This window comes from Prionailurus viverrinus, chromosome B3 (genome assembly GCF_022837055.1).
Source record: "Prionailurus viverrinus isolate Anna chromosome B3, UM_Priviv_1.0, whole genome shotgun sequence".
In the NCBI taxonomy this organism is placed as follows: domain Eukaryota; kingdom Metazoa; phylum Chordata; class Mammalia; order Carnivora; family Felidae; genus Prionailurus; species Prionailurus viverrinus.
In genome coordinates, this window is record NC_062566.1 from 134,838,871 (window position 1) to 134,860,489 (window position 21,619).

The window sequence follows — 21,619 nt, forward strand, 5'->3', positions numbered from 1 at the left end:
ACTAACAAATCATGTAGAGATACTTGAATTAGAAAATTGGTTTTGTGCATTTCATCTAAGTTTAGCTGTTTATCAAAGATTGTGCTAATGAACCATCAAGATTTTAAAGGACTTGAAGTTATTTTGGGAAGGAAGTGTTTAGTTTTCCTGTATCTTGAAACATTTTAATGGAATACTTGGTGAGATTTTCTCAGAAAACAAGTTTAATATGTTCAGTACTCCAATTCTAAACTTCCAGTCTCTTCCACCTTCTCTTCAGATCTTTTTAATCTCAGGTATTGGCGACTATATCCCTGTATTTGTGCAAGCTAGAAATCTTGGAGTCCTCCAGGGCTCCTGTTTTTCTCATACTTGATACTGATGCATTAAAAAATCCTTTTGCCTCTACTTGTAGTATTCATTGAGATTCCTGCTACTAATTGCTATCTCTGTTGCCGTCACATCAGTCCAGGCCCTTTGTCATTGCTCTGTTGTATTACTGCCGTTACTACAGTTTCCCCGGCCTGACCTCGCCCAGCTATTAATAGAATAATAGCTATTTTCAGTCAGCGTCCAAAATGATACTAAGCCAGATCATGTCTCACCAGCTTAAAACCTATCATGGCTACCCGTCTCATTTGGAATAAAAGTCTCAGGCCTTCCTTTCTGTGGTTTGCAAGCTTTTACCTGATCTGGCCTCGTTTCCTGTTGTAAGTTCAGAATCCTTTATCCACATATCTCAGGGCCAGGAAGGTAATAAAGTTAGTAAGTAAGGTTCCTAGTGGGGACTGGACGATGCCTGGTATTTGGTAGTCCGAGACAGGAACATTTCTGCAGGGAACTGTTCGGTATTTGCATTAAGTAAGCGAAGGTAGAGACCAAACAGCCACACGTTGGTAGTTTAGATCAGGGTGTGTTGTTGCCACGTGACTTCTGATGCCCATTTTAGGAAAAACTTCTGTGTTGGGCGCTTTGGGGATTTTAGAACTGCTGTTAAAGGACTTTAACTTTTCCTTTACTTTTCCTTCCCTCCAGTGGCCTTTTTGTGGTTCCTCAGACATTTCCAAAGTGAGTCCTTGACATTGGCTCTTCCTGGAATGAATGCTGGTCCGCCAGTTGCTTCTTACTTTCACTTAGGTTTCCAGGCTCGTGTCCTCTCACTTTCCAGGCCCAGCTTCTCTCCTCGTCTTCCCTACTCAGTTTCCCTCTGTAGCACTATCATCATCTGATACGAAATATTTGTTACTTGCTTTCTTTCCTATTTATTGTATTGTCACTACGAGAATGTAGACTCCATAAAGTTCTTTTGGTCTCTTAACTCTTTTCTATGTCCCCCATGTCCAGAATAGTGTGATACAGTGTGGGTGCTCAGTAAATACTCGTTGTATGACTGACTGAATTGATTTTTCCATTTTGGGATTCTCTGGAACTTAGGTGGATTAATTTATTTGTAGCATTTTGTTTTTGTTCCTGTGACCTCTATTCAGTTATTTCTATAACAGAACATGTTGCTACTTAAAGTCTTTTTTCTGCAGATTCTTGAAACGCTGTGTTTAGGTATAGTTAATAAGCTTGACTTTTGCTACATTTGTTATATAATTGGGCTAGAGTTGTAAATTATACTGGTAGCACAAAAGGGTATGGGTTTTAGAAACTCCTTTTGTCCAGTTCTGTTGTTTCTTAGAGTTGCTATTTTAAAGTTCTTTAAAGTTACTATTTTAAGGGCCTCCTGGGTGGCTCAGTCGGTTAAGCATCTGATTTCCGCTCAGGTCATGATCTCGTGGCTCGTGGGTTCCAGCCCTGCATCAGGCTCTGTGCTGACAGCTCAGAGCCTGGAGCCTGCTTCCGATTCTGTCTCCCTCTCTCTGCCCCTCCCCCCACTCGTACTCTGTCTCTGTCTCTCTCTCTCTCTCTCTCTCTCTCTCTCTCTCAAAAATAAACAAACATAGGGGTGCCTGGGTGGCTCAGTCGGTTAAGCATCTGACTTTGGCTCAGGTCATGATCTTGTGGTTCGTGGGTTCGAGCCCCGTGTCGGGCGCTGTGCTGACAGCTCAGAACCTGGAGCCTGTTTTGGATTCTGTGTCTCCCTCTCTCTCTGCCCCTCCCTTGCTCCCACTCTGTTGTGCGCTTGCTCGCTCTCTCGCTCTCTCAAAAATAAATAAACATTAAAAAAATTTTAAAAATAAACATAAAAATAAGATTATTTTAAGAGTTATTGCCCTGGAAGAATTAGTATACTTTGTGCTTTTATTCTTTATATACACCTTGTGGTGATAGAGTTTGCTCAGGCAATGGAATTTGTCAGATCATTTTTTTGCCTGATGGTTTTGAAGTTTTATGTACAGTATTGGTAGAAGAAGATCCCTACTTAGAATAGCTTCTGCTGGGTGAGTTTAACTGCCTTTATTAAAATGTTGCTATTTCTTGTAACGATTTCCTAATTGTGTAGTTTATAGGCAAGCAATAAACAGCAAGATGTTTGAGGTGGACATGAAAATTGCTGCAATGCATGTAAAAAGAAAGCAACTCCATCAACTACTACCTAATCATGTTCTTCAGAAAAAGAAAAAGGTAAATTTAGCAAGTACTTAACAAAAGCATTACTGACATAATGTTTTTACTGTATTCAGCCTATCAGTTACTCAGCGTTTAGACTCAGTAAGTCACACACATGAAGTAGATCACAGCAGGTGAAAAATCTGTTCTAGGGAGCAGCTCCATTATGTGAAACCTTGCTTCCGGTCAAGTTTCTTGCATGTACTTGATTCAGACCTCACACAGACATGGAGATGCTTCTTCACCCTTATTTGATATAAACGTATATTCTCTTTTCAAATTTTTCTACTGTCCATTTACTATCCCACCTATAGCAGTACCTGATTTCTTTTCCTTTAAAAAGTAGACAAATTAGGTAAATTGTGGATCAAGTAAATTCTGTGGCTTGTTACAAAAATGGCTTTATTTTGTTAAGAATTATATATGTATATTGCTTAAAAATTAAGTTGTAGAGTATGAAAATCACAAGCAGAGCTGACCAGAATTAATGTTTTGTAGTTTATTGTTCTGGGAATGGTGCTTCCTGTTGAATAACTTATAGCTGTGTTTTTCTTGTTTGGACTCCTAGAGAATATATTAGAATTCTAGCGCAGAGATGACAATTAGATTTTTAACGTTATATGATTTCAAAAATAGACGGCTTATTTCTGTAACGGAATACTTAACACACTGCCGTGAAAATAATTGGACTAGAGCTATATGATATTAATATGTTTAGTTAGATGCAGATGAATATGTACTATTTAATAATTTTATCTAAAGTTTGCAAGTTTAAAAATGTAAAATGACATATTTTTTAAGAGAGAATAGGAAAGAAAAGTCTGTTCGAGAACGATGGCCACCACTTTTCAGGGTGATGGTTGGTCATCTGGGGCTGGGGCTGGGACAGAGGACGAAGCTAACACACAAAGGGCTTCAGCATCATAAGGTTTTGTGTCTTAGAGTATAGCGTTTATTATGGTACAAGCATCTGAGCCAAGGACGAGACTTGGTGGGTCAGCTGGCTCGATTTCAGGTCTCACGGCCTCCCAGCTGTGAGACTCGGGCCAATTCTGGACCAAATGTCATGTTCTTGATTCACTTTTTCTCTAAAATGGAGCTAATATTTCCATCTACCTCGTTAGGTATTTTGTAAGGATATTATAGGTACTCTGTGCTTGGCACATAGTGAGAGCTCATACTTGTTTCTGTTGTTATCATAACTTTGGGGGCAGAGGTACTTACTTGCCTTTTTATTTTGGTCTAAAATGCAGGTGTAAAAGGCATTTTCATTTTTAAAATGGCTTACCACAGTAAAGCCTTTATACGGCTTGTCATTCTCTTCTCAACCTGATGCTTTTTTATGAGTTAACTAAGTAATATCTAGAAAGTGATAAAATGTACTTCTGTTATTTCAAGCCATTTTATTTGTTTAGTTGTTATAAAGCATACATAAAGTTTACCAGTGAACAGTTTTATTTTTAAACTAAAGTGTCAAGTCAGACATTTGTCTTCTAATTGTCCCTTGGTGTTATTAATGAGTTTAAACAACTGCACTTAAATATGTATTTACTGCGTGTAAAAATATGTAAACATTTTACGCATTTTCAGAAGTGAATGTAAATATAAATAGATTGTTGTTCTTTAACGCTTACTTCCATTAAAACAGCTATTTATAACTGAGGTAATTAGATTTTCCAGGACCCTTGGTTCAGATTACCTTTTAAATTAAAATTCCTATCTAGAGGTGCCTGGGTGGCTCAGTTCGTTGAGTGTCGGACTCTTGATCTCAGCTTAGGTCTTGCTGTTAGTATCGTAGTAAGTTCATGCCCATGTTGGGCTCCGGGCTGGGCATGAAGCCTACTTTAAAAAAAAAAAACAAAACCCAAAACCAAAAACCCTGCTACATTGATGCTTGGAGCAACTAAAGTATAGTTTAAGTAAATTTTTTTCTACTTCTTAAAGTTTTATCGACTTACACATAATCATCTGGAATTTGAAAAGAATTATGAATGATCAGAAATTTATTATTTAGTCCAGATACTGTATTTATCAAATGAAGCTTAACTATAATCTTATCACCCAGTAACAGCTACTCTTCAGCATTTCAGTTTTATTTCTATATAGACCTTTCAGTGCACATATGTAACCTGTACATATGTATTTTTAAAAGGTTTTTGGTGATACTTGCCTTTTGTGACCTCCTCTTTGGGTGCTTATTATGTATCCAGATTATATTACATTACAAATACTATGTGGCTGCTTAGTATTTCTTTGTATAGCTATGGTATGCTTATATCTGTCCTTGATTTGACATCATTTAGATTATTTCTAGCCTCTAGTAAAATAGTATTTTCTTGTTTTTAGAAGTATCTAGAAATCTAGATCCATGAAGCTTTTCTTCTAGACTCTTACTAATACCATCCTTTTATAAACTGCTATTTGCAAAGCACAGTACAAGTGTTTTTCTGTATTGAATACTACAACAGTCTACAAGTATGTCTTTTATAGGAGAAACAGAGTGGCTAAAAAACTTGCCCAAGGTTGTAGAGTAAGCAACATGACTTGAACCTAGGTTTCTCTCTTTAGTATGTTCTGTCTTTATCTTTTATTGGAAAGTTTCGATAGAACCTTTATGATTTCTTGGCATTGAAGTCTCTTGCCAAATTTGGTATGGATACAGAGGCAAAGCAGAGCAGCCGTTTTGTGTTCAGACCAACCAGTTAAAACCTCCACGTTCACAGATCATCCTCAGCAGTGGCCTGTTGTCTCATAGGTATTTTGATCACCTGGTCAGGCAGGTAACTGTAGAATTGAGTGTAATTTACTTCCTGTACAAATCTTTGGTGGAGAGTGAAATTGGTAGCATTTTTGTGTAGGAAAGATGCTCATTAGAAGATTTGTTTCACAACGCAACTGACTACGTGAACAAGTGGCATTACTTTCTCTTCCTCTCCCTTCTGCCAAATCTCATCTTCCCCGTTTGATCAGTAACTAGAGAGCACACGCACATATGCACATGCACGTAAATGGTGTATGGGTTTTTGTCAACAGTGCAGTCCTTTCCATTAAAATGTTTCTGTAGAGGGTGCCTTGGGTGCCACAGTCTGTTAAGCATCCGACTGTTGAGTTTGGCTCAGGTCATGGTCTCATGGTTTGTGAGCTCAAGCCCTGCATCAGGCTCTGTGCTAATAGCTAATAGATTTTTCTGTCTGTCTCGCTCTGTCCCTGTCCTGCTTGACCGTGTTCTCTCAAAATAAATAAATAATACCTTTTTAAAAAAGAAGGAAAGGAAAAACAATTCAATAAAATGTTCTTGTAGGTAAATGAGCACCAAGGTTAAAAAGTATTCTGGAAAAAAAAAGAAGCTGAAGAAACTCCATTTGATATTGCAATACTATTGATTGTAGAAAGAGAAACCTAAGTTGTTTAGAAATCAATTTTCATCCCATATAACCATTCATAGTTTAAGTTTTATTTTGGCTTTCCTATATTAAATAACCTTTTTGAGTGCTTTGATTTTTGAGAAGCAAGACTAGCATTAGGATTTACATGTGGATATTAGGTTTCACTTTCACAAAATTTATTTTCACAGGAAAATTTATACTAGTGGATGTATCATGTTAAAATTCTAAGTTGGCGGTCAGAGCACCAGAAGTTCTTGCTTTGAGAGAAGCTCATTTATTTACAAATGTTTAGAAGTGGCGCTACACTGTACTTAGTTGATAATTTTTTTGAAATTACACGATTTTATATTCATTTCAGAATAATTAAAAATTGATTTAAAAATTGCTCATAAACCCTATAACCAGAGATCCTCGTTGCTAGTATTGTTTATCATCTAGACTGTTTTCCTAATACAGATGTCTGTGTGTCTGTGTATATTCATAGTCCTCTGATTTAAGGTCCATCTGTTGCCACACGAGAGTGCTTTTTAGTGCGCAGCGTGTCTTAAGCACAGTGTGTACGTTTAGTTTTGCACCGTTTCTCCTGTTTTCTCCCGTGGAGGAACTGTCTTGTGGTCCGAGGCCTCTTGGAGGCCAGCAAGTGTACATCTCCCAAATGTTTGCCTTGTAAGTCAGCATGACACTTCTGGTTTTTCCGGACCTCATTCCTTTGTACTTTTTAATAGAAATCATTTGTCAGAGTAAAAGATGTTGGTGTTTCAGAGATCTGGCTAAAATAAAGATACGTTTGAAATATATTTCAAATATTTAATTTATCTAATATTTAATTTAAAATAAAATTAAAAATATTTAATTTTACTACTTGCAGCATTCAGCGGAAGGTGTCAGATTGACACCTCTCAATGACAGCAGCCTCGACTTGTCTATGGACAGTGACAACAGCATGTCTGTGCCTTCACCTACTAGTGCTATGAAGACCAGTCCATTGAACAGTTCTGGCAGCTCTCAGGGGTAAGGCAGACGAGGGGATGAAGTGGAGTGGCTGTTGACTAAACACATTTGATGGATTCTCTCGTTAAAGTCATCTGTTTATTTTTCCCCATCTTCTGACTTTTTTAAAAACAGCAATTAAACTTATTTTGGGGAGGAAGTAATTATTTTTGTCCTGTTGTGTCGTACTTGTATTCCGTTTTTGGAACAGGTATGTCTTCATTCAGATACGAATGAATGTTAGTGCCGTAATCCCTCAAGTTTCCGACACAGATAGTTCCTGACTTTCGTGGTTCGACATTTTTTGACTTTATAATGGTGCAAAAGCAGGACAAAGTCGGGAAGAACCATGCTTCGCGTTTTGAATTTTGACCCTTTCTGGGACTAGCAACATACTGTGTACGATAGTCCCCGATGCCTGGCACCAGCAGAGAGCCCCGAGTCACAGGGTCAACGGCCGGTACCCAGACAGCCATTCTGCACCCGTGCAACCATTCTGTTTTCCCTTTGGTACAGTATTCAGTAAATTACAAGAGATATTCACTTTATTATAAAGTAGGCTTTGTGTTAGGTGGTTTTGTCCAATTACAGGCTAACGTAAGTGTCCCGAGCATGTTTAAGGTAGGCTAGGCTAAGCTATGACGTTTGGTAGTTGGTTATGTGTATTAAATAGATTTTCGACTTAAGATATTTTCAACTTATGATGGCTTTAGTGGGATGTAATCCCAACTTAATCCAGAAGGAGCTGTATTGAGATATCTGCTAACCTTCAGTGAACTGTGTGGTGTGCTAAGGAGAACGGACAAGAGAGAGAAAACCACCTTTCTGTCCTGGAGCTGCTTCTATATGTGCAGCAGGAGAACACATCTATGAAAATATTAGGGGTCTCCTGAAGGAGGTGAAGATCTCTGTGGGCTGGTTTAAGTTACAGGAAACTTTTTTTTTTATATATAAGTGGGAGAGGGGCAGAGAGAGAGAGAGAGAGAGAGAGAGAGAGAGAGAGAGAGAGAGAAAATCTCAAGCAGGCTGTGCTCTGTGAGCACAGAGCCCAGCACAGGACTTGATCCCACTAACTAACTGTGAGATCGTGACCTGAGCTGAAATCAAGAGTCTGGTGCTCAACCAACTGAGCCACCCATGCACCCCTAAATATTTTTCTTACGAAAGAAAGACATGGCTATGGTGGCAAAAATTAGAACACAAAAAGCCATATTTATTTTTACTTCTGTAAATTCTTACGGTATATCCTTGCAGAGTCTTTTTTTGTTTGTTTTAATGGAAATAACTAGGGTATCTTCAAAGTGAGCTGTTTATGGTAGACTTCTCAGGTGCTGCTAATATTTTTAGTTGTGCCGATCATTTTGTTAATTAATGAGTTGATACTTAAAACTTGCAGTTTTGTGAATGCGTGTTATATTTCATATTTTGTATTTTAAGAAGCAGTTTTAAATATCGGATTGCTAGTTAAAATACAACCAATGGCAGAGGTGGAGGTTAGGATGATTCTTTGGACAAATACGCAGTAGGGGAGATGTAGATGTACAGTCAGATAGGGTCACTTTTCTTCTCTTGGCCTTTGAATGCGTGCTGTGTTTTTAGGCTAATTGTGCACAGTCTGAAGACTTCAGGCACGAACATGGATTCTAAATCTTGTAGTTTAAAAAAAAATTTTTTTTTTAAATGTTTTTATTTATTTTTGAGACAGAGAGAGGCAGAGCATGAGCAGGGGAGGGGCAGAGAGAGAGGGAGACACAGAATCCGAAGCAGGCTCCGGGCTCTGCGCTGTCAGCACAGAGCCCGACATGGGTCTTGAACTCACGGACTGTGAGATGATGACCTGAGCCAAAGCCGGATGCTTAACCGACTGAGCCACCCAGGCTCCCCTAAATCTTGTAGTTTTAAAAGCACTTCCCCATTTGTAGAGTCTTAATTTCCAGGGATTTTTTTTTCTTTTTTTTAAGTTTGAGTGTTCTTCCCCCCCCCCCCCCCCCCCCCGCCACAAAGAAGCAGACGTTTTAATAAGAGGTTTGGGGTTTGTATAGAAGCTTTTGTACTTTGAGTTTGTGCACATGTATGTAAATAGGCATACATACTAAGTAACTTCAGAAGTTTTAATATTAGTTTCTTACATAATAGTAATCTTCTGTAAGTAACTTCTGGATTTTAAGTTATAATTGTATATTTGCTTAGCAAACTTGGAGTATTTATTATACACTAGCCATTTTGCTAGCTATTTCTGGGTTTCTCTTGCATCTGTGGTGCTTCTCTGGCCAGCTGTCCCTTTCTGTTTAAGACACTAGATGTGTGTGCCCTCTCCACAGTCCTGTGTCCTTGTCGTCTTCCTCGGTGGGGGGAAGGGGGGACGGGGAACCCCTGTGCTTGTTGATGTCTGGGCTTCCCTGTACCGGTGAACTCTCCAGAGCTTTAGTGAGCTGACTGCTCTGGTTGCACCTGAATGTCATGCAGGCACTGAAACACAAAGTCCTTTTGTGTTGCCACCTTGTCCTGGCGTCGTTGTTCCACGGTTGGCAGAGAGAGTGACAGCCTTTACAGAGGACTTTGTGCTTTGGTTTTTCTTCGCGGGGCGGGGGGGGGGGGGGGGGGGGGAGTAATTAAAATGAGATTATTTAACTACGATAGGATTGGTTTGAGACAGAAAAGTTGAAGAGATAGGAAAGCAAAGGATGAAGGGTTTGAGTTTGCTGAGATGACAGGAGGCAGTGGGATCCAGAACCTAGAAGAGGAGGGATGGCTTTGAAAGCCTTTGTTGTTTATCTGGGTCACTGGGTGGTCTTTTAGGGTGTTATGAACCCTTAGATTTTGTAAGCAGAAACTACAAAGTTTCTACCTTTGTAGAAAGGTAGAAATAAGAAATTTCTTATTTATAGCGTTTGACAGAGTTTTCTTATACCCCACATCAGTTAAGTCTGTTTCCCCAAATCAGATACGATCAGGTTTTTTGTTGTTGTTGTTTAAAACTACCCTGTCTAGGGGCACCTGGGTGGCTTAGTTGGTTAAGGGTCCGACTTCGGCTCAGGTCATGATCCCGTGGTTTGTTAAGTGTGAGCCCGTGTCAGGTTCTGTACTGGCAGCTTGGGGCCTGGAGCCTGCTTTGGATTCGGTGTCTCCTCTCTCTGCCTCTCGCTCTCGCGCGCTCTCTCTCTGTCTCTCTCAAAAATAAACATTAAAAAAAGAACTGTCCTATCTAATATGCTAGTCACTAGCCACAAGTAGAGATTTAAATTTATTAAAATCATATAAAATTATTCCTTGTTTTGCCAGCCATGTTTCAAGTGCAGAGTAGCTACATGTGAACAGTGATTACCGTAATGGACAGCACAGCTCTAAGAGTTCTGTGGGGCAGCACTGCTCTAGAATGTCTGTGTGCTTTTGGTTGTTGGCTACATTTTATCAAAGTCAGTTACTGATGTATATGTAGAAGTAAAACTAAAGAATCATTTCCTTTAGAAAATAACTTCACATATTAAATTTTGTTATGGAATTTTATTTTATATTTCACTGTTTTGTTTCTCTTTCTTTCTTTCTTTCTTTCTTTTCTTTCTTTTCTTTCTTTTCTTTCTTTTCTTTCTTTTCTTTCTTTTCTTTCTTTTAGCAGAAACAGTCCTGCTCCAGCTGTAACAGCAGCATCTGTGACCAACATACAGGCTACTGAAGTTTCTGTGCCACAAGTAAATTCCAGTGAAAGCTCAGGGGGTAAGGTGATGGGGTTGACAGGCTTGAGAATATTTACACTGTATTTGGTTTTATCCTTCGTTTTGCAAGATGGCTTTATTTGTTGATTAAGTTGCCTGAATTCAGTTGTTTGACACTGTCGTATAATAGCGAAATAAAATTCAGAGACCTAAATAAAGCTTTACTTGTACCTTGCTGTTAATATGATTTATTGTAATTTTTGTGTGTTCATGTACTTGACCTTCTTAGGTACATCGAGTGAAAGCATTCCTCAAACTGCCACACAGCCAGCCATTTCACCACCACCAAAGCCTACAGTCTCCAGAGTTGTTTCTTCAACACGTCTGGTAAACCCACCACCTAGACCTTCAGGAAATGCAGCAACAAAAATACCTAATCCTATAGTAGGAGTCAAGAGGACATCCTCACCTCATAAAGAAGAGAGCCCCAAGAAAACCAAAACAGAAGAGGTATCTATATATTAGTTAGCCATGGGAATACCAGCCTGCGTATTTTAAAATCCAGTGGAAGAAAATCTTTGTGAGCCAAAATTGAGAAGCAGCAAGGAAGGATGCTTTAGAAAATCTTTACATAGCACTTTAGGGCCATAGTCTCTCTTCACCCTTCCTACTCCTCCCAGTGACAACCTCTTCCATAAAGCTGTGCCTCTCATTTACAAGTAGCTTGTCTCGTCCATAATACAGTGTAGCATGGGCTTCCACGTCAGTCATCCTCATTTATTATTCTCTGGTAACTCTATCTTTTACGTGCGCTAATCCTTCGATAGCGCCTTTGGACACAGTTCTGTGATTGAAATGGGGTTTGGAGGTTCTTACACTGTACTCAGGATTATAGGGTTACTAAATTTGAGAGGTTTTCAGGGAATTCTTAGTGCATGAGTAACCAAAAGTTGCCAAGTCCGATTAACTTTGAGACCTTGGATGACTACTTCCTCTAACCTTCAGGAAATTTTCTAGCAGTACTCTCATTTTCTTATAAGTGGCCAGTTTACCTTGTCAGGGTCTCCGTTTAGGAAAACCATTGAAGTGCACATTGTTTTGGTGTGGGTCTGAAAATATGAAATAGAAGTAAGTAGCCTTGTTACACAATTTTGTTGCTCCCTGGAGTCACTCTCTTGTTGTTTTGCTATTAGCGAGACAAGTCATCACTGCCCCCAGAGGTGACACTCCAGAAACTCCCAATTTCATTGTGACTTTTGGCTGATAAGTTGTTACTTAGGAGTTTACTCATTTCACCAAAGTTTCTTTAGATGGAGGAGTGGGGTGGGGGGGGGGGGAAATCTGGATTTTCTCATGGGAATGTTTTAATCTGTACTAGTGAAAAATGATTGTCTCTAATTTGTAAGTGTTCTCTTCCCCAGCTTACTCTGAAACCTTTTGTTTTAGGTTTTTGTTTTTTTTTTCTTTTTGAAATAGTCATTATTAAGTAAATATGAATAATGTGATGAATTTTGTCACCCTAATGATGCTAAATGAAGAGTGAATATATTATATCCTATCTTAAAACACGCATTCCGAAAACCCATCTGCATACTTACTTCTTAAGGCAGTGATTTTCGGTGTTGGTTGTACATCAGAATTTTTCAGTGTTTTTTCCCCCCTCCTGGTATAGATTTTATGGAGGCCTTCCGATACCCTGAATCAGAGATTCCGGGGGTAGGCCCTGGAATCTTTTCAGGAAAGCCCGAGTGCTCCAGGACTGTCGTGCAGCAACCTGAAAATGTGCCAGTTCTGGTCGCTCCACATTCTGTCTGTTGGTGCTTGTTTGCAGTTGGCAGAGCATTTCAGAATTCATGTTTCCTTTTATCTTAGTAAAGTATATTAAGCATAACTCTAGATGCCTGCTCATTCTGTGCCCTTACTGTTAATGGTTTAATTCTTTTAATGGCTCCCTGAGAGCTCTGACTCCCTGTGTCTTGGCACAGTGTTTGTACTTCGGTTTGCACTTACCTTGGTAGAAAACACTCATGCTTCCTGTCTAGTTAGAGAGGCAGTAGGAATATAGAATTATCGCACTTGGTATGGAAAATTCTAAATACGTACCCAAGAGAATCATTTCATGTGCCCATTATGTGGCTTCAGGTATAAGGGACTCTGCCTGTTCCTATACCCTTAATTCTTCATCCTTTTCCATTTCCCTTTGTACTTGGGTTATTTAGATTCAAAATCCAGACATCCTGTCATTTCAGTAGTATTTTTAAAATCCTCTAAAAGGTAAGGATTACAAAAAACAGCTTAAACAAAATAAACCTAACCCGCTTAGAAAAATGAAATTCATTAATACCGTATATCTAGTCAGTGCTCACGTGCCCCTGATTGCATCATCATTGATTTTTTTTTTTTTTTTTTTTTTTTTTTCTTTAAAAGTCTTTATTTGTTCCAGTCTGGAACTAAGTAAGATCTCTGTGTAGCTATTGAATGATGTCCCTTAAGTATTTTTTAAAATACAGATTTCCCTCCCTTTTTTCCTTGCAGTTTTTGGTTTTTGTTTTTGTTTTGTTTTCTTAGGTTTTCTCACAGTCTAGGTTTTGCTTATGGAAACTCCATGGAGTTGACTAACAAAAACAATTTTACAATATAAAAGAGATCTTAGGTTATCTCCTAGACTGATCTCATTTCCTGGAAGAGGAACTTGAGTTTCAGTGGCTTTTCCGGTTATAAAGCTAATGAAAGTCAGAGTTGGGATTAGAACCCAGGGCTAAGTCTCAGGGTGCTAAAGCAGAGGATTGTTATGAATATACTAATTTTGAAGCTCTCCTAAACCGGGTGTTTTATTCTCTGTTAGTGAGTACTTGATATTAGAAATTTTAGCAAACCAGAAGGAAACCACAGGTCTTAATAGTATACTAACATGCATTGAGACGGGAGGGTTTCAGGAATTGTCAGGGAGTTTACGTCTGCTTAATTTACATCATATGCAAAGGCTTTACAAATACATATAAATGGTAAGAATGGAATGTAAGATAAAAATAGAAAAATGTTTGACCCAGATTATATGGTTCAGTGATGCTATATATGTATTTTTAAACTTACGGAAAATTTCAAACATGAACAAAATTACAATGAACAGTCCTGTTTATATCACTTAGCTTCGGCAGTTGAGCACCTCATGGCCAGCCCTCTTCATCCACACATCTGATTCCTTTCCCATTGTTATGAGGCAAATCCCAGGCATATCATTTCAGCCAGAAATATTTCTGTGTATAGTAAAGGTCAAGATATCTAAAAACACAACTACAGTATATTATTACCACATGTGTGCATGTATTTGTATGTGTACACACACACACACACACACACACACACACACACACACACACACACCAGTATAGTTGCCAATATTAGCAATAATTCTGAAGTGTTAACATATCCAGTCAGTGTTGAAATTTGCCCAGTTGTGACACATTACTGTTCTTTAAGTTTGTAATGTTTGCAGGATGCAGATAAGGTCCTTATTGGAATTGGTTTATATTGTTGTTAAATCTCTCCCACTCATAGAAACTCTGTGGTTTCTATGTCTTGTTTTAAAGCCACATTTAAAATTAAAAGTTCGGCCAGTAAATACAGCAGAGAAGTTAGTGTTAAAAAATAGTTTTTCTTAAGAAAGTGACATTAATTGCAAGTGACTGCAGGAACGGGAAAGTACAGTAACTTTTGACTCCTTCTTTCCCTCCTTTACCAAAAACGAGTTGGTTTTGAATAGAATTATAATAAATTAAAAAATTAAGACCAGAAGAGAGCACTCTTCTTCAGGATGTTAATAAGTTTTACTAAGCCAGGGGGATTGTGTGGTTAATTAAGTTTGGGAAAGCTAAAGCGGTATTCCTTCTTGAACTTCTCAGAATCTTTTATGTGCCAATATATGCGTGAATCTCCTAAAAAGGGGGCGGAGGTGGTGTGATAGTGTTCAAGTTTGTAAATTATTTGATCAAAGAACTCTTTTTTTTCTCTTCCTTACAAAAAATATTTTCTGAAACTCGTGGTTTTGGGGAATGTACTTAGGTGGTATTGATCAACAGTAACAGTTTTCTTCGTATTCTTTTTAAGTTTGGAAGATACTGAAGCCAAATTAAGTATGTTACATTAAAATTTTTTTTCAAGTGAGCGAGTGATCTATTTTAAGGCCATAATTGATCTTACAGGTTGAATTATTTTATAATTTATTTTATAATTTATAATTTATTTGAATTTTAAAAAATTAAATTTTTTTTATCAATTAAAGCATTGATTGGCAAGTAATCTAAATTTTTCATTTTAGAGAATAAAGCTTTTTTTTTCAAAAACAGGATGAAACAAGCGAAGATGCTAACTGTCTTGCTTTGAGTGGACATGATAAAACAGAAACAAAGGTATATTAATTTAGCCTTGGAATACATACACGATTAAGAGTACAGAAGATGTGCTAAAAATGTCTCTAGAATATTGTACTGTCTTTTGTTCTGTAGGCTTTAGGTTGTTTGCAGTATTGTTTTTAGAGAAGTGTTTGTCCCTTTTGAATGTTAATTTATAGTGCTGAAATTGAATTTCTCAAATGTGTGAGCTCCTTACTGAAGGCACAGTAATCTGGGTGGACCCTGAGTGGAACAGCAGGATGAGTGAGACATGTTCGGTACCTTTAAAAGAACTTATAATCAAGCAGAGAAGATAGGAGGTAGATGCAACTAATCACATTACCAGAGAAGATCAAAGTAATGGAAACTGCAGGCGTGGGGAGGGCAGGAGGGCAGGAACGGTGGGCAAGAGGCTTCGTATGAAGTGTTTGAGGCGGTTCTTGAAGGGTATATAGGATTGGGGGCATGACGAGAAGTGAGAAGGTCATTTCACGATGGGGGTGTGTGCGTTTAGAGAATGTCTTTGGCAGAACGTTTTAGCCTGAGCCTTCTGGGGTGCGTGGGGCTTGAGGCGAGGTAGATGAGGTGAGAGAGAGTGGTTTAGCCAAGCCACATTAGACTTTGAACGTCTTTTTTTTTTTGAAATTGGAATGTACTGAAGGCTTTTAACTTTTTCCTTGTATTGTAGAAAATTTGGAAATACTTTCCCCAAATTATTCCCATAATTGATATTTTAGCGTGTGTTCTTTTGATGTCTTTATAGAATTTATTTGGGCATACGTGCCAGTGCCTTCTACCTTCCAACCTTTACTCTGTAAGCCAGGAAAAACTATTCCTGTGATTACATAATTCACAAAATATTAACGGCTGTTAATGCTGTCTCAAAGCTTGTCTCAAATGCTGTCTCAAAGCCATTACTATATTTTATTCAACCAGTTCCCTATTTTTAGCGATTGTTTCTGTTAAAAAAAAAAAAAAAGTTGCTCTTTTCTATTGTCATATTGACTGTAGCTAAATACCTGGCATCCATTTATGTTTATTAGAATAAATTAACGAAAGGAATTACTGAGGCAGATCATACACTTACTTTTAAGACAACATTTTGCCAGTTTGTCCTTCAGAAAGCCTGCACTTCTTCCATTTCTGTTACCTACACCCTGTTTACCCCTTTCTGTTTCGTAAGAGAAAATTGCCATTTCATTGTTTTTTTGTATATGTTGTTTTGTAGAAATTCAAATATTTATGTTTATTTTCATCTTTGTGTATATATGTATTATTTTGCTTTGTGCACACCTTTAAAAAAGTTCAGAGGAATGACATGGTTCGCCCTGTCTTTTCTGATAATACAGTAGATCAGTGCATTGATTATTGAGGAGGGGAGGAGAAACCAAAAACAAAAAAAAAAACCAAAAAAAACAGAGAGAGAGAGAAATGTTTTAGGGACTTTTTTTTTTTACTTTTAATTAAAGGTGTGGGAGCAGTTTTTGTCCTTTTGGGTAATTTTATTTAATAATAGTAACTGGGTTTTTTTCACATAGCTAAGAGCTTGGGTTTGTATTATGTTAATTACTGTCTGGGCAACATTTCATAATGTGCCTGTGTGCATCTTTAGTGATTATTTTCTTCAGATGTCCAAGTTGGAGGTAGTTGGAAAGTCATGAGAGATTTTGACCATGCCTATAGAATTTAAGTAGGCAAGTAGAAATTTATGTGTATCTGAAATGATGAAGGAGCCTACGGCGAGGCTTACTAGATGAGTTTGTAATGTAGTCCCATCTTTCTCTTGACCCTCTTGTCTTCCAATTTGTCTTCTTTATTAGCCACCAAACCCAGTTATGTTCTTTTATTCTTTTTTAAGTCTCTTTCCTCCCCCGTCCTCTTTGTCTCACAGGAACAACTCGATACAGAGACAAGTACAGCTCAATCAGAAACTATTCAGACAGCGGCTTCTCTGTTGGCCTCTCAGGTACTAAGTGCAAAAAGCAAGGAGAGTTTTATAAATGTTGTTAAGATTAGTGGGGTATAATGAACTAAAATGAGCATATGCCAAAGACCCTTAAGACTATCTTTGTGACAGTAACTACTTGTATCGTAGTATAAAGCTAGAGCACTGGATTTAATGGGACCGTTTCTTTGCACTGTCCAGATGCCGACTCCTCCCTCTGTGTATTATTTGATACTGCAAATCATTTAAATCCTCAGTAGTCACAGGATGCAGTATTCTTACAGAGGTTTTCTTTATAGGTCAGAGTGAATTTTAAATTACGGTAGAACCGAAAACCATTCTTTGTGGATCTTTTTGTGAGGTTGATAAGTTTTTTTTTTTAATTTTTTTTATTTTTAAAATGTGTTTCTGTCTCACATTTTACTTCTGATTTTCAATTATTAATTTAATGTAACCCATAATTCTTTAAAATTATTTTTTCATTTGTCCTAGAAATTCTCTCCGTGGCAGTCCCTTGCATACAGTAGGCACCTGGAATCTTTTTTTAAATAGTGATTTGGGAACCTTCATTTTGTTTGTGAAACAGTTGTTCAGATTGATTCTACTTCAACGTCTAGGTCACGCTCTGACACGAAGTAAATATTTTCTTTACGTGCACACTGAGCTGGTGACCCTCGGGAGGTCGGTGTTGCTCACAGCAAAGCTGCTGAGCTGAGGCAGTGGTATTTCGCTGCTTTGTGAGGTTCGGGGTTATTTTAACGTGATAATGTTAAAATGTGTTTTTGCTGACCATTAGCCCTCATAGCCTCTAAAGAGAGAACCGTCGTGTTCACTTTCTGGAATGTCTTTTAATTTCCATAACTTTTATCTAATAAAAAGTCGGGGTGGAGGAAGTAACTAAAACAGCATTAGGAAATGTGCTTGGTACTGATCCGTGGACAAAGCTGTTCAGCAGTCGTGAACTCCTGGGATGCAATTTGCATGTCTTTTGGCCTCTGCCGCACTACTCTGGAGAACGGTTCTCATAGTTGTGCCTTACCGATAAGTTCATCCCTATCGTGATCAGTACTCGTGGGTGTTTGCCTTTTTGGGTATATTTAGGAGGGAGTAAAACTTACATTCTAATGTAAACATTCCTAGAGCCATTGAGAGAGAAAACACCCAGTTATAAAAAGAGTGATTGTGTAGATGACAAGGAAGAACATCCCTTTATTTGGTAATAGAAGCGGTGTCTGTCTTTCTGGGGAGAGGATTATAATGTCGTAGCTGTGTGTAACAAAGAGCCCTTACTGCTTTGAGATAAACTTGAAATACAAAATGTTAGGATCTCTGGGATCTGCTTCCAAGTAAGCTGGGGGTGAAGGTGGGTGGTTGGCTCTGGTTGGGCCGCCGGCGAAGGTAACGGCCAAGTGGGGATTCATCAGCTAACGTGCTCTGCTTGTGTGGATGCCTGGAATTTCCCATAATAAGACACTTAAACATTTATCTCTGTTTTTGAATGTTAACAGAGGCTTGTGATTTAATCCTTTTTTGACATGAAACTTTGCTAAAATTTAGAGTAATTAAATTCTGGCTCAGCTGTATCGATTTTTACGATTTTTACAATTTTTACGGTCAGAAAATGATAGATTGACCGGTAACTGCTGCTCCTGTGTAGAAGGTGAATTTTAAGTGTTCTCCCACATGGGGGTGCTCCAATACCAGTTAATGCTACAGCTCTTAGTGCTGTTGCGAGTAAATATAGTTCAACGTGAATTTAATAACGATATGACAGGTCATTCTGAGAGCAGCGTGTTTATAAATCTGTGTTTTAAATTACTTAGGAGTTTTCTGTGTATTGCTAAAATATGCCTCCTTTATTATTTGAAAATTTCTACACGTGTGGAACAAATCATTTCACAGTAATAGTCGTGTTTATTTGCACCTCATTTTTGTTTTTCTTAAAATGTTTAATACGTCTATGGTAAGGTCCCATCCATTTCTTAGAAAGTAAAGCAGTGGAAAGTAAATCTCGTTTTTAAGTTACAGTGCTTTGAACAATGTTGTGTTCTTTGCTTTCGTTCTCAGAAAACATCCAGTACAGACCTTTCTGATATCCCTGCTCTCCCTGCAAATCCTATTCCTGTTATCAAGAATTCAATAAAACTGAGATTGAATCGGTAAAAACAACCTCAGGGGTCCATAAACAATATCTGCCAACTCAACCTGTTGTCTTCAAATGCTAAAAAAGGAGAATGGAGGGTACAAGACTAGACATGACTGAAAATGGATTTAGGTTTTTTTTGTGACCTCCCTTACTGGGCTAATCAGCACTTGATCGGAAGTCCAGGTTAGTATGTGAAGCCAGGAGTACTATTATTATTGTGTTAGCAACAGTTACATTAACGATTTCAAAAAATTACTGCCTTTAAAAAAAAGAAAAAAAAAACACCTCAAGCTATATTTGTATCCATGATTGACATCTGGATTGGGTTTATGTTTGATGCATTGTTTGGAAAATTTGCAATACAAACTGGCATAAGAATTCCTTGTTCGATGATGCACTTTTATGTAATTTTTTTATTAGAAAGGAGAACTGATTTTAGATTTTCGGCTTGATGGATTTTCATTTTTTTCCTGAAAACTTTCCTTTACCATTAGTCTGCAAACTGGATACTGTCGTGCAGCGGTATCCTGTTCTACTTGAGGGAAAGGGTAAGAGCACGTCTCGTTCAGTCCCTGTGCGGGAGCTGGAACCCTTACAAATGAAATGTCAATCCTAGGGTATATATTTGACATGGAGAGAATAATTAGGAAATAGTTGGTTTTGATGGGCTCATGATTAAGAAATGATCTATTGGTTTTATTTATAGAATTGTTCAGAGTGCATACAAATCAGCGATCAGCCAGCGACTGTGTTTCTTTGAGCTTGTTAAAGCTCCACGTTTCTTTTGCCTTCAACCTGTTTGTCTTTGAAACAAAGCTTTTTGCTCCCCGCCCCTTTTCTTTTCCCTTTCTGCTTGTACGCAGTAAGGTAGAACTTGATTTCATAAAAAACAAAATGCCAGTATTTTCTTAAGCCATGATGTGAAACCAATGATCCTGTGGCCACATGGCACAGAACACTAAATTTTGGTCCCGTGGCTGAGACTTGAGGGTGACTAGAAGTCATGCCTGTGGACTGTGACGACCTGTCTCGGAAGGCCATTTGATCTCTGAGTATGCGGAATTTTGTACACTCCACGGAACTCTTCTCTGTAGTGAAGTTGATTTTCAATTTTAGACATGTGGGCAAAAAGGCATTTTCTCCAAGAATTTTAACCTAATTTTTATTTTTAAATGGTTGACCGAAATTTGTCAGTAAATTTTACATGGAGAAACATTTTAAAAATCATTTCTAGCAAGCACTTGGCATCTAGTCAGCCCTCTACTCCTTTTTCATTTTGTCTCATCCGATCAGTAGATTAGGAACTCCTTTCTTTAAAGAAAATCAATCCTCATAATTAAGCAGCAGAATATCCGTCTTCACGAAGTATGAGGGATGCCAGATGTTGATAAACTTAGTTACACTTTTCTTAATCTGGACAAAGCAAACCTAACAGATTTTTCTGATGAGCATGTTTTATGAATCTTCCATTGTGCTCCATTCTATCACATGTGCATTTTTCATGTTAAACTGCAGTTACTTAAACTCTTCCCCTATCCTTCTAAATTAATTTTCCAAAGTTGGAGTGTAGTCTTTCCCCTTAGGCTATGCATTAATGGAGGCTTTCTTTTCACCGTACCTTATAACGTCTAGTAGACCGTGTTTCCGCTTCCCACATCTTCGCTCCGCACAGTCACCTTGCCCTTCCTCCCGCCACCTAAGGAAAAAAAAAAAAAAAAAAAAGATGGTCATGCTAACAGGTGAAGTGTACAAGGTGTCTGTGTGTTTTGTGTAGCTTCAGAGTTAGACTGAAATTGCCAGGCACAGATTTAGTCTTGTCATTTTGTTTACACATCGGGGGAAAACAATTCAGTTTATTAAACGTTTCATGTAACTGCACCCAAGTTTTGCCAAGCTGGAAACTTGGACCTTTTCTGTGTAGTGACTTTTTAATTCTAGTTTTCATAACCTGGAGATCAGACTGTTGCTTTCGCATGATGTATGTAGTGTCTCATGACTGGAGTTTGCTTTGTTTTATAGTATCTGTACTCCTTGTATTTTTCAAGAGCTATTTTGTAAACAGATGATGTATTTCTCCATTGAAAACACAATAAAAAAAAAAAACAGCACAATCCCACAGTTGGCTGGTTTCTTCGGACTGACTTGATTTCTTTTGTTTTTTCAGCGATACATTGGTTATACTTACAACTTTATGGGACGGCTGTCAGCGAAGATTGGCAAAGGAGTTTACTTAGGTTACCTTGACAAAGGATTTGCTTCTTGTTAACGTATGCTTAGCAGTGGCAGTCTAGTAATGATCGGTACCTTATATAATCAGTATTTTTCCTATACGTGATCATTATAAGGAGGAAAATGTGAATATAGTTACTATTAATTCACTCTCAGCTGCCCCACTGGCTACAGTATTTGTGTACGTAGACACTATACCTCTTCTGCATATTTGTCTCAATCGTGTGGACCGTGTACTGCTGATGCGTTTCTTTTCCAGAGCTGTTGGTGTTCCATGCGATCCGTCCTCTGTCTCTCGTGTCAGCAGGTGGCGCTGTTGTTTTTCAGTGACTTGAGGATTCTAG

General features: G+C 38.1%; 1 protein-coding gene across 8 annotated transcripts in view; it reads left to right on the forward strand.

The window, feature by feature from the left end:
• Window positions 1–21,154, forward strand: part of PAPOLA (poly(A) polymerase alpha) — a 62,068-nt gene extending 40,914 nt beyond the window's left edge. For 3 of the 8 annotated variants that reach the window (XM_047864345.1, XM_047864342.1, XM_047864340.1), the window contains exons 16-22: window positions 2,429–2,550; window positions 6,790–6,932; window positions 10,525–10,625; window positions 10,854–11,074; window positions 14,911–14,973; window positions 16,847–16,921; window positions 18,968–21,154. In XM_047864345.1, coding sequence (XP_047720301.1) covers window positions 2,429–2,550; window positions 6,790–6,932; window positions 10,525–10,625; window positions 10,854–11,074; window positions 14,911–14,973; window positions 16,847–16,921; window positions 18,968–19,063 — 821 coding nt within the window. In that variant the 3' untranslated portion in view covers window positions 19,064–21,154. The remainder of the gene's footprint in view (window positions 1–2,428; window positions 2,551–6,789; window positions 6,933–10,524; window positions 10,626–10,853; window positions 11,075–14,910; window positions 14,974–16,846; window positions 16,922–18,967) is intronic. The other 5 variants (XM_047864341.1, XM_047864344.1, XM_047864343.1 and 2 more) reach the window with 5 other exon arrangements.
• The last annotated feature ends 465 nt before the right edge of the window (window positions 21,155–21,619 follow it).